The sequence below is a fragment of the Parus major genome, chromosome 1, assembly GCF_001522545.3.
Source record: "Parus major isolate Abel chromosome 1, Parus_major1.1, whole genome shotgun sequence".
In the NCBI taxonomy this organism is placed as follows: domain Eukaryota; kingdom Metazoa; phylum Chordata; class Aves; order Passeriformes; family Paridae; genus Parus; species Parus major.
In genome coordinates this window covers 31081831-31095459 of record NC_031768.1, presented here as the reverse complement: position 1 = coordinate 31095459, position 13629 = coordinate 31081831, and the positions used below count along the sequence as shown (strand labels likewise).

The 13629-nt window shown below is 41.8% G+C and overlaps 1 protein-coding gene across 2 annotated transcripts in view; it reads right to left on the bottom strand.

Annotated features, from left to right (window-relative positions):
• Positions 1-1080: 1080 nt before the first annotated feature.
• CNGA3 (cyclic nucleotide gated channel subunit alpha 3) overlaps positions 1081-13629 on the bottom strand; it is a 30553-nt gene continuing 18004 nt past the window's right edge. Inside the window, exons 6-9 of one of the 2 annotated variants that reach the window (XM_019006823.1) lie at positions 11542-11661; positions 9299-9406; positions 8289-8395; positions 1081-5058 (exon numbers count right to left, since the gene is read on the bottom strand). In XM_019006823.1, the coding sequence (XP_018862368.1) occupies positions 3650-5058; positions 8289-8395; positions 9299-9406; positions 11542-11661 (1744 nt within the window). In that variant the 3' untranslated portion in view covers positions 1081-3649. The remainder of the gene's footprint in view (positions 5059-8288; positions 8396-9298; positions 9407-11541; positions 11662-13629) is intronic. The other variant, XM_015630400.3, reaches the window with a different exon arrangement.

Sequence of the window (13629 nt, the reverse complement as noted above, 5' to 3'; positions counted from 1 at the left end):
GGCAGGAATGAAGTTCTAAAGCCAAAGCCTTGGAGAAAAGAGTTTTAAAAGCACGATTGTACCTTCCCTGGGCTGCTTCTGAAGAAAGAGCTGTGCTGTCAAGAAAAGCCCTCAGCTGTACACATACATGAGCTGTTTTGCTGTCACTGCTGCTTCTCAAGTCCAGTTCATTGAATTTGGGCAGAGCAGTTTTCTGCTCTAAAAACTGTAAAGTAAAGTAATAGTAGGGGATGAGGTTAAAAGAATGGGGAGAGCACTGAGAGCACTTCAGAGAGGAGCAAGGTTGAAGTCATTTGCTGTCAGGGTGCAGGGTCCATGACTTGAGACCCTTTCTCTGGAAAAGCTCACTGAGCAGCAGCTGGAGCATGGTGTGTCACTCCACCACCTCTCTTTTCCTTTTGTACATGGAGCAGATGTTCAAACCTCTCAGACTTTGCCCATCTGGTGTCTCAGCACAGATAGTTTGGAGCAGCAGTGCCAGGCCATGGCTACCTGCTTAGGCTCACATGAAGTGAATGCTGTGGCCATTAAACCTAATTCTAGGTTCTGGGCCTATGTTCAAATGCTCTGTAAGCACTGCCCTGTGCCTTGCTTTCTGTTGGGGCAGGGTTGAAGGACAAGCTTAGCCCAGTCTGTGCCAGGCAATTTTTGGCAGGTGACCTGTGTGCAAGTAGCAGAAAGCTGCACACACTTATTTCTGCTAGACAAGCCACTGTCCCTGCTGTGCCACCCTGCCTAGAGCTGGGAAGACAGGAGACAGATGGCAGCAGCATGAAAAGCCTAGCAGGCTCTGTGCCCCATGGGACCTGCCACCCCTTGGGCAGGGGGGTAATGGTCAGGCTCTTGTGTCTGTGTGGCTTCTGCAAACGCAGGGATGGTGTCAAAACTGGGCCCAGGACCAAAGCTGTGTGCCAGCTGCCCTGTAGTGAGGGAAGACCACCATTCCCACTTGGTTTTATGTCACTTTAGATCTCTGTTCCAGCTAACGATTTTCTGGACAAAATAATGTTGATCTGATCAAAGCCTGTCACAAAACACTAAAATCTAGAGGGATATGGATAAGAGAAAACACACAGTTGGTTGAACATTACTCAAAATATTTTAATGTACATGCTGTAGCCACATTAAAGAGGAAAAAAATCTTACAGAGATGAAAGACTTTAAAGGATGTGATTTCATCATGCCAGAAGCTGTATGTTTCAATGTGACTGAAGCCAATAGCATCAAAATGCTCTTTTTCTGGCATATGAAAACCAGATCAAGAGGCACAGAGAGGGTAGAGAAAACATGTATTTAACTGATAGATTAGGCTGTTCTGATCCATCAGGTAAAAAAGCAGTCCTGTGTTTCTTAGGGTTTTTAAAGAGGTATAAATTTGGTATAAAGAGTACTTTAAACAGTTTTTCTCATATATACCTAGTGGCTGCAACAGCTGTGCTATGTTGGGTGGGTAGATAGGTATTTACAGAGAATGATGATTGATGGAGAACATGTCAATATGCACAAAACCCCTACAAGATACAGTGGGTTTGAGTCACACAGCAGTGAATGTCAGCCAAGGCGACTGTGTAATCGTACACAGGTACTATTGTACCTGTCACCAGGTGAAAGTTGCAAGTTGAGCAGTCTGTAACAGCACCATCTGTGCTCACAGGGGTACCCTGCAGTGAGCCCAGCTCCACCTCAGCCCTGCCTGCCTCTGGGTGGGACCAAGTGCACTATACCCCTGCCAAAACCAGCTTCTCAGAGCTCCCCCCTTTCTCTCAAGCCCTTTAAGAAAATAAGGACAAGATTCAGCTGATGGACTGATACTTCCTGGATGCCACTGGTCACAAACAGATCTTGACTACTTTCCAAACCACTTGTTACACTTGTTACAATCAGTGGATATTTTGAAAAAAAAAAAAAAAAAAAAAAAAGGTTAAACCCAGTCTAGGGAAGATCCGTAAGTGTAGTTGGTGTCTAGGCTAATGATAAAAGGAGTTTAGATGAGGGCTATATGTGGCCATTACTACCCAGATGTCCCTTTGCCAGTATTGCTGGCAAAGCCCTATTCCTTACTCAGATCTGTCTCCGTCACAAGGCTCAGAAGTGTCAATAGAAGGGAACAGCTGCTTGCCTGGAGACAAGGGCTTACTCTGAGCAGTTGTATTCAGTTTAGCAAAACTGTCTCTTTTCATTCCAGTACCACCCAGTTAAATCACCCTCTTCTCAGTGGGTGATTTTTTTTTTTTCCCCAACCATTTCCAGGCCATTGATTCCAGATGCTGTTGTAAGTCAGGGCTGAGGACAACTAAAGTCAGAGCACTGCCCACCACAGTAATACCTAATGCCACTGGAGGATCCCATGCCATACATGCTGAACAGCCTCTGCTACTCCATACTTTTCAAAAGCCACTGAGATACGGGAGGATGAAAGTAACATAGGGAAAGTTGCATAACAGCAAAATACTGTACAGCAATAAGTGAAAGCTAGTATCTTCTGCATTCTCCCTAATGGAAACAAGGTCATTTGACAACTACTTTGGAGAAAAGATGGCAGTAAATAGCAAAGGGAGATGGAGTAGACATCCTTAGAAATAAAAAGGAAGAAAACATAGGCCTTAGTGACTGGAATGACTTTGCAACACAGGGCTTGTTCTTCCTGCCTTGCAGAAACCCTGTTGTGGGAGCAAGCTGCCTTGCAGGCAGGGACAGCCTGCCCTGCCAGCCCATGGGATTCCTCAGTAGCCTCCCTTGGGACTGCCCACTTTGCCAGGGAGTTCACTCAGTACCCTACATACGGGAGCTGCACATACCAGAGGACTCTTTTCTCTTCCCAGGTTTGATGAAGCCGTATTACCCTTCCACCACTGAGCTTTAGGGTACTCCTTTCCAAATGAAGTTTTTATCAGTGTGGATGGAACTGGGCTAAAAAAACACAAAAGGGAGGATTCCCCTGCTCTCTCCCCTGGTGAAGCAGTTGCAGAGCAGCAAAGGCTGTGACAGACCCTGCCAGAAGGGACATGAATGAGCACTGCTACCCTGTCAACGTGGTCCTTTGTGCAGAGCTCAGCTCATTAGAGAGAATCAGACTAAAGCTCCTGAATGCATGGCTATTTCAGACACATGCAGGGTGCACTGCAATGGCCAGGTACCTGACACTGCTTAGCTGTCATCCAACTGTTTGTACAGACTGTGAAAGAACAAAGATTTTGAGAAACCCAGATATCCATCCATGCATTTAATCCGCTACTAATGTAGCCAGTTAGAACAGGGTACCCTATAAACATTTTTTAAGCTCTTAAAAAGAAAAAAAATTAATCTCTTCTACTTCAAATACAATGCCTTCTTAACACACGATGTGTGGGTAGAGACAATGTGTCAAGACCTACAGGTACCAAACACAACAGACATTCTTAGCATGACTTGTAAGAAGCCCACTCTCAGTACAAAAAAGTACCAAGTGCTGGACCAAATCTCCCCCCAAGAAGAAGGTGACAGTGTTCTATTTACAAGAAAATACTGCTTCAGTTAAAAATACTAAAAACCATTCTCTTGAATTCATATAAAAATAATTATATCTATGTATGCACACACATATTTACATACATTTATGGCTTTCAGTGCTTCAACTTTCTCCAATAAATATGGAAATAAAAATACTCCATTACTGCTTCTTCTCCTCCTCAGGTTTCTCAGCCTCTGCTTCTGCAACTGATAAGCTGCCACTACCATATTTTTTCACTCGGGTTTCTACCCTGGCAAGTCTCTGTTTCACCTTTTGTTGAGATGCGCTGTATTCTGCCAAGAGCCTTGCAAACCTAGTCTGCAGTGTATCTAGAGCTACTTCAAGTCGCCCTATTTTTTCTTCCAAGTCTTTTGGGTCAGCTCCTGCTTTTGCTGCCTCCTCATCTATTAAATTGTCTTTCATCAGAATTTGACGTCCTTTTTCTTCCAGAGCCTTTTTGGCTTCTGGATATTCTGTGAGGGCTTCCATTAAATCATCCTTAGACAAGCAGAACAAATCAGAATAACCAATACTCCTAATGTTGGCTGTCCTCCTGTTGCCAGATTTGCTACCTTTGATGTTTAGGATGCTGATTTCACCAAAGTAGCTGCCATCACTTAGGACTACAAATTGGGTTATGCCATCATCCGCCACCACAGCAAGTTTTCCCTCTTTAATAATGTACATTTCTCTTCCTATGTCTCCCTTTTTGCAAATGTAGTCACCAGGACTGAAGACCGTAGGTTTCAGTTTCAGCACCAGCTCAATGAGAAGTCCAGCTTCACAATCCTGGAATATACGCACTTTCCTCAGTGTGTCCAAATGGACATTGATGGCAATTTCAGCCTTCAACTTGTCAGGCAGATTTTTGAGAACTTCCTTCTCATCCACTGTTTTCTTGTTGGTCCAGAGGTAATCAAACCACTTAATAACCCTGGCTTCCAAATCCTTCGTCACTTTTCGGAATTGCATGTACTGTTTAATGGAATCCACTTTGGCCTGGAACTCTGCCCTTGAAGCATTCATGTTGGAAATCATGGAGCCAACGTTACCGACAATGGTAGCGAAGATGAGCACGCCCACCAGGAAGTCGATGACCACAAAGAGATACTCCTCATCTTTCACCGGGGGCGGTGTTTCTCCGATGGTAGTCAGCGTGAGCGTCGACCAGTATAGACTGTAAATGTACTTCCTGGACAGGCGCGCGTACTCCGGAACAGACACGTTGGGATACACCCAGGAGTCAGTTCCAAACCCGATCACCTTCGATATCGCAAAGTATATGCATGCGTTCCAGTGGATGATGATAAGAATATATAACACAAGATTGCCAATACGGAACATGTTTGGATAATTTGTCCTGGTCTCAGTACGGTCAAAAAACTCAAAGAGCCGAGCGATCCTCAGCAAGCGGTTAAATCGGAGCTCGGGGTAGTTCAAACCAAGCTTGAAATATGCCAGGTCCGTTGGCACAAGAGACAGCACGTCCAGTTTGAACTGCATAGTTTTGGTATAATGTTCTCGTAATTTCTTCTCATCCTGAACCAGCAATCCTTGTTCAAGGAAGCCTTCAGAGAATAAAAAGATTTTACTTGTTAGAATAAAAATACTGTCAACAGTAGTGAGTGACTTACATTTGAGGCCTAAGAATGTTAAAATTTGTACTGTTATGCCTACAGACATTGAGGTCATTTAATTGCATATTTAAATATTTCAATCAAGTTTCAAAGCTGAATATATAATGACTAAGAACAATGACTCTATTATCACTACAGTGCTCCCTCAGGTTTTCCACTCTATTCTGCAACAGCTGTATCTTTTTCTTTTAAGTATCTTTGCAAAAAAAAGAGGGAGATTCAAGCATCTAACTTCATGAATCATTGGCATGAGTCATAACTGAAGTTAAGAAAGTGTTAAGCAATTGTGTATAAAATCAGAGTGGAATTTTTAAAAATAAATACCAAAAATAAGTAGGTATAATGGATTGTTGGAAATTTTTCCCAAACAATACAGATATCCTTGAGATCAAGAAATGCAGTTACCCTCCTCCATAAGTCATATTTTTCCTCTTGTGTCCAACATTAAAACAGACATGATTTTCCTTGGTTTGCACTTTGTGTTTCTAGTGAGAGAGCTACTAAGCAGACTTTCACACATCAATATTTCTTCATTCCAAAGACTTTGAAAAGTATTAGATTTAAAAACTTACAAGTAGATGTAAACTGCAGTGAGAGACCTTTACTGCAGACACTACAACCACAGTACTGTTTCATCCCTCTGAGGGCATTACAAGTGTTCCACAGGGAACAGCCTATGCACTGCAAAATACTTGCTGCAATTGCAATGGAGATATCCAACTGTCAGCCCACTGGGCCACTCAGGAGAAAAAGTCCACTGAGAAAAAAAACAAAATATTCCCGGTGTATCCAAGACTATCACATTTTACTAATCCTGTAGAAATCTACAAGCCATCTATAGCTTTCTCAGAGAAGCATCTGCTGAGGAACACCAAGAGGCATTTCTTTGTGCCCTACACAGCACAGTTATTTCTGGAATGTGTGGTGCATCTGCAAATGCCTCATCTATTTGTGTGTATCTGGATCTGCAAACTGACAGTGACTACAAATGGAAGTAGTTCCTGTGCCATGCATGTGTTGCCTCCCAGAAAACTGCTGAAAAACCTGGTCAAATATACCCTTTAGTTACACAACTAAACAGAAAAGCTGGCCAGATTGATGAATTTCTGATACACAGTTACAAAAAGTAACTTTGAAAACACCTTCCTCTTGTAAGGAGATAAAAATCTCTCAGCTTTATGCTCTCTTATGGAACTAAAGTCTTACAGTAAAATCTTTTGAAAGCATTAGAACACCAGGTATACTAAACACAACCAGCTGCTGAGACATAAATCTTTTCTATTTCACAATGCGCAGTCACCAAATAGGTGAAATGCAGTCCAACTGGCCCTACAGCTAGACAGAAATACACCATGGAGAACCTGATGACCAGAGTAGTTGTGGGACTACCTAGATCTCAGTTCAAAGGCAGACCCTGCCCTCAGACAGCAGAAAGTCTCTTCCCCAAAGGCTTCCAGGACCTCTGTCTCCATGGCAGGTGGACCTTGCAGACTCACAGGAAAAGGCAAGAGGCAAAGGCAGAGCCAGGAGGGACTGTTAAGAAAGTTGACAAAGATTCTGCCACCTAAAAGAAGTGACTTCTTTCTTGGAGTGCCTGCAATTACAGCAGACAGCTGCACTGAAGCATTCTGGATATGGGTCCAGCAATTCTGCAGTTGCAAGCCAGGCCTGAAAATTCAAATTCCAGTTGGGCTTTAACAGCCATATAATCATTATCAGGATAGCCCATGGAAATTTATAACTTGCTTTGCCTGGACATGCCTAATTTATACTCTGTTCTTTCCCATTACATTAACAGATGTAACTGCAGTAGGTAAATCTAGTTGGCACAGCTGACATTTTAACTACACAAAGAAGATGAACACCTCCCCCCTCATCCTGCCCCAAATACAGCACTCCTGTGATTTAGGCTGGTACCTGAAACTGACTTTCCTGTTGAACAAGTGCTAAGTTTAAGAATTTGGCTTGCCAAGGGTAGTGTGCTTCCCACATGATAGCATTTTTAGCCCTTCTTGTACTTATGTTTACAGCTTGGTCACAGGCCATAATTAACATCAAGCTGTCAGCATGACTTTAAATAAATAAATAGATAAAAATGGATAAGATGTTAAAATGAAAGATTTAAAATTACTCTCATTTTTTTAAATGATCAGTGTTGATTTGGACCCTTTCAAGGGACATTTTGAAGCTGTGTCTGTACCAGTGAAGAGAATGCAACAGGAGATGTTTTCTGGCCCAGGACCAGCTACCATGACAGCTTCTATTCATATGTAAGTTCTTCCAGGCCCCTCCAAAAACACCACCACGAAGAACACCCAACCTCTGCTGTCCTCCTAGCTGTCCCCAGCTAGGTGCTCAGGTGCTCGCTAGCATGGACCGAAGTGCAAGCACCAAAGTGCACCAAGGACTATCAGTAACTTGGTCATGTGGACCACTGTACATCATAGCTTAGGCCTGTATTATGACCTTGTTCAGTTTAAAACAGATACTACTTCAAGGCTGGAATCTCAGCCTGCCTGGATTACAGAAACACACAAGAAGCTGAAAGGAACCACTTAATGCATAGCACGGCACAGCCCTCATGATCCTCTGGGTTGACGCTTCCTCCAGGAAGGCAGGACCTGAGCAGAGGTTCCTGGGTTAACCCTATCCCATCACCAGGCAGTGGGAAACCCAGCCAGGACCTCATAGAGGCTGCAGGAAGCAGAGACAGTGGCAGAGGGGCCACACTGCCTGTTCCAGGCATAGGACCACAGACTGAAGGCTGAGACAGGTGCCAGGTCTTGCACTTGACCAATTCAGTAAGCACTTCTGACCAGGATGCTGCACAGCTTGGTTAAGAAAACAGCACTTGTGGAGTGCAGTTGGTTTCCTGCTCCAAGTGCCCTATTGTTCCTTCACCACACAGCCTGTAACAGTGGCTATGCACTCAGCATCTGGCATGCCTATGACTGACAGAACTGAATTTAGAGACAAGTGAAGAGCAAGTGTTGAAATGTATGGCCTTAAAAAATCCAAACTGACCAGATACTTCATCTGCCAAAAGCCTCCATTATTGCATTCTGACAGCATATTCTGACAGTGGTCAGACCCCACAGGAGAATTTTTGTTCCCATCCTTTGCCGTATTTGAAAACACTGTAAAATCCCAGGAAGACTCACCTGTTCTGAACCTGACAAACATGTCAATAATATAGATAATATCAGAGAGATAATCCAAGAACAGCCACATTTTAACATGGTCCATCTGTAGCTCATCAAAGCAGGCTCTAAAGCAAGAAAGATTTTAAAAAAATAAATTAGACCAACTGCATAAGCAGAGTGCTTGCATTACGTGCCCTAGCAGCACGTTAGCACACATTTCTGGAACAGAAATATTACAGGCAGCATATCTCCATGTCCAGACACCTGCATGCTAGAGCTATGTTCAAACAGAAACCAGGATATTTCAGAATTCAAAGGTGCTCTGCACAGGAATAAAACTCAAACACATAAATGCCACACAAGTGCACTTATGGAGGACTACACATATCCCTACAGTTAAAAGTGCATCAGATTTCACGGGATACACATCTCCATGACGATAATTCCCAAATAAAAGATTTGTTTCTCAGTGGCAAGCCATTCTCATCTCTCCCTACCATCTTACACAGTGTAAGGAAACCATTTCTACAGCACTCCATCACTTTGACTGAAACTGATTTCTACATTCTACCATGGAAAAGAAATACTTGATTTAAATCTTACTGCCCTTCGAGCATCCAAAAGATGCATTATATGAATTTAAGAGGCCCCACCACTGCCCACATCCCTCCTTTCTGTCCTCTCCTGAGTGGAGGGAAGCCCTCATCCCGGGCAGTGCTTAGGGATGCAGCGGCCAGGACACAGCTCAGCCGCCAGCCAGCAGGTGGCACACAAAGGCCACACCAGTGCTCATGAGGACACACTGCAAGTTACACCCACCTGCTTTTAGACAAAAAGGAAAAAAAAAAACAACAAAGCAAAGCACTGGCAATCTATTCCCACTGGTATGCATATCACACATCCCTAAGGGCAGATGGGTAAACCTTCTAGGTCAATCACCCAAAGGATACCGCAGGGAGATTAGAGAGTGATTTGCATAGGAAACATAAGGCTTGAAATGTAAAATTGTTATTAACTTAAATCCATACCTGCACACTAGCATACACCAGTTATAGAACACGGGTGCTGCAATTACGGTCAGCCAGTTGTAGTACAGATTGCTTGAAGGATCTATCACAAAGACCTCCTTTTTCTGCCTGGAAAGTAAAACATGCATATTTACATTAGAAATGTGAGCAAGCAACCTGCTGGATTTCCCTCTTCTTGAGGCTGTTCATTTCACCATGAACTCACAGCTGCCCAAGAAGAGGAAGTATCCATGCAGGCAGTACAGATGAGATACCAGGCATCCCATCTGACAAGCTCTATTTATTTATTTGTTTATTTTAGAGAAAGTAAATAAGAGTGGAAAGAAATACACAGACATTCATATCCCCCAGACTGAAACCCATAGCCTGGGAGATATTCTTCTGTATTAAGCCTCACACTGAAAAAACACTTAATTGTTAAATGTTTTTTATTATCACTCTGGTTAGAAGGTTACATTTCATTGCTAGAGAAGGAACCTTCCTTTGCAGGCTAATTATTGGTTTTTAGCAAATCTATTATGGAAATGGCTGTATAAACATGCATTTGAACAAGTAAAACACATACATATTCAAATACATGTCTGTACAAGTAAGAATCTCTGTGTGCATATGCACATACAGGGTGTGTGACTAGAGCTGAAACATGTCTTCATATGTAAAGGCAAATTTCACCCATTCACAGCCCTGGCTCCTTAGGCCTCACAACAAGGAAGCAATGCTAAAGGAAGCATACAGGCCTGGAAGGTAAAGATTTAAAGAACAGCACGGCTCATGGCACAGGGTATGCCCAGAAGTGCCCACCTTCAGCATAAGAAAGATTGATACGGAATAGAGAGCAATTAGGCATGCAATCAGAGGAAATATACATTAGTGGATTTGAGATCCCCAGCTGCAAAATTACTTCAACAGTAGAAGTGTGATCTGTGGACTGTGCAATAGTGTGCAGAATATGTGATCAGGCAATGCTTGAATATATATTTGTGGGACTTTTCCTAATCTCCAAGAATGCTAATATATTAAAATGCAATTATAACTTATTTCAAATCTGTGTCTTTTTCTGGAATTAACATTGCTGTCAGCTGAATGTCCAGGCAATGTGAGTAAAGGAAGCAGCTTTAATCTAAAAAGTATTTACCATCTTCACAACTGGTTTTAAACCATTTCTTCTAGAAAACTGGTCACCACCTCAAAACTGGTGACCATGACATATGTTCAGTATATGTCAGAGTATACTTACTACCTTGTAGACATTAAAACATTAATTTTCTTTGACAAAATGTTTTAAAACACTCTTGGCTACTGCAAAGCTCAGGCTTTCACTACATAGTAATTAAAGCCAAAAGAAAGTGCTTTGAACAAAGGCTTTCTAATTGGAAAAAAACAATTAAAATGTTTGATTAATAAAGATCCTGAGATCAACCAGATTCCATTTGGAATGCCCTCACGTCTATATAGCAGGTGCCACCATATACATACATATAAACCTACAGTGTTTATATGTATGTATAAATATAAATATACTCTAACATACTCCTTAACTGTGAAGGCCACTCAAATGCATTCTCTTTTAATCTGCCATCACTGTTACTTTTTATCACTGATAATACTAAATTGTCCTGTATTTGGGTCAGTTTTATGGGAAAAAAGCAAGAACGGGATCCATTTCTGCCAAAAGCATTCAAATCACCTCATTTTGTTACAGATATACACCATCCTCTAACCAACAGAAGCAAATTTTAGTGATCACTAGCAATGAACTGCACCGTACTAAGTAATTAAATATACCGGTCAGTGAAATAACTAAACTTACTAGCAAACCTTTAATTTTCTACATGTAAGATATTTCTACATGGTAAGATGAACCAGACTTTTGGTTTATCTGCTCTGAATCAGTATGGAAATTCTAGAACAATGAAAAGTCTGTGCAGCTCTGCAAAGCAGGCTGCTGTCCTGAAGTGTTGTCATAATTAAAAAGCAATCTTCAACTCAAAGTGACCAGAGGTAGCTCAACTCCCTTTTACTGACATAGGAAGCTGTTTCTGAAAGATCTAAACACAGGTCTTCAAGATACAACAACTTTGCTGAGCAGATGAAACCTTCCCAAAAGGAAGGTTTTGACAAAAAAATTTGACAGCCTAAGAGTCTGCAGTCTACAGAACAATTATGTGTTACAATTAAATGTTATACCATGTTTTGTAATGTAGGAGACGTGTTACAATCACACATTCATTCTTTATACTTACTCTTCTTTTTTTTTATCATCTTTTTTGTCATCTTTTTTGTCATCTTTCTTTTCCTCTTTCTTTTCCTCTTTCTTTTCCTCTTTTTTCTCCTCTTTAACCTCTTTCTTTTCTTCCTTTTTGCTGTACAACATAATGCAAGGCTTAGCAGTGTTACCAATACTGAGCAGTTCAGGGAGAGGGTGGAGGCTTGGGAAACAAGACTAGACTCCGGCCAGAGTAGGACAGGGATCCAACAGGAAAAAGGAGTTTACAGGCTGAGACCTCTCATCCTGACACCACCACTATCACATCAGGCAACCAGCTGGCTGATTCTCTGCATTAGTCACCCACACCTTCTTGACCTTTACAGACATCAGTATACCAGGCTGATTTTAAATAAATGCTTTCAGTTTGATTGACTCTTAAGAGCTCAGACATTTAAAAGAAACCTATCAAATGATGACAGAATGTGAAATGGCTTAACAAACTGTCAACGTTCCTTGTACAGCCAAAACCTCAACATGAATGTCTGAGGCTTTCATAGTAATTATAAAAAATGAGGATAAATCTCCTCTCATGGTTCCTTAAAACCAGCAAAATTTTAATTCATCAATTGCCTCTGGATCTGAATTACCCCATTCTTAGGTTTGTCTGAAAAGAAGAGTCCAGAAATATGTTAACTTATGCAGACAAGCCTGCAAATATTTTTCAGACCTACAGGAAGTTAACATTAAGTCTCAAGACTGACTATACGTACTCGTAAAGCCAGACTTGCTACATGCCTTGGTCAAGAATCATGTAATGTGATGTGAAGAATGGTGCTCAGTTGCACAAGAAGAATATCCATCATCTGAGATCTTATTTTTACTTGAAATGTCTAGTCCTTTAAGAATAAAGTGTTAGACATAAAAGCCTAAGAGTGTTCCTCACGCTACAGTGTATGTGGATAACAACTCCCCACACATAATGTCTGGTTTGAATGAAAGCCATGGATTGCTGCTCCCATGAGAGCTTTGTTTTCTCCTCTGAACTGCCAAGACTGGGTCTGAGTGTCCCTTTTCACTGGTGTCAAGAAAGGACAAATTAGTTTAATGATGAAACATCCCACAGCAAGGACAGAATATGTAATAATGCTGCTTACGGGACTTGTGCTTTCCATGCACACTTGCTCATATTGCTCAGGCCAGAAAGGTCTGTGCTGTGAATGGGAGTCACAGCTAGGAATGTGCTTGCTACAGGGAGAAAGAAGCGCTCCAAAGGAGATGACAGCCACCAATTTTAAGACAGTAGCAGCTTTCACCAATCAGCAATGAGCTGATTGTGATTCCCCTTCTTAGACATTTCCACAGTGATGCATCACCACAGTGTACTTTGGAAAAGCCAAGACTTGTTTGCTAAAAAACGTTGAGATCCCACACTCTGCCAGTGAAATTTCACCATCCAGTGAAATACCTACCAAGTTGACCAACACCACTGAAACCTTCAAAATTACACAGTACGAGGGAGCAGAACTGGAGGAGAAAAGAACCTTTGGCTTGACTGATCTTCTATTTTCACTTGCATCTCAAATCAAAGAAGGAGTTTTCATGTACTAAGGCTGATTCCTACACAGTAGTGGGAACTGCTTCTCAAGAATTTATTTCTCTGGACTGACTGTCCAGAACTTTTACCACTTCATTTTGCAATCTGCCCCCCTGTTTAAAAAACATGTCAGGATTTCACTGCAGATTACCATGCATAGTGTCTGATCTAAAGGCAAATGCTAAGGGCACAGTTGCTGTTTTAGCATTAATGTAGCTTCTTCAATACTTCAAATGTCTGCCATTCTTACCAGAAAGGAAGAGTTACAACTAAGCAGAATTTTCAAAGGGAAGGGCCACTGTACATTTGTGGATCTTGTTATACAGGGAAAAGTAGGCTGAGATCGAGAATCAGTCAAAAAGTCTCAGTAGTGGTAAACTTTGGAGGGAATATTCTGACAATTTCAACTCCCTCCTATGTGGGGTTTTTTAGAAAAAGTGAAACAGCTTCATTTCACATACCATCTAATGCCGATACTTCTTTTTCTCTGGCTTGAGATGTCCTACAAACTCATCTGTCAACTACAGG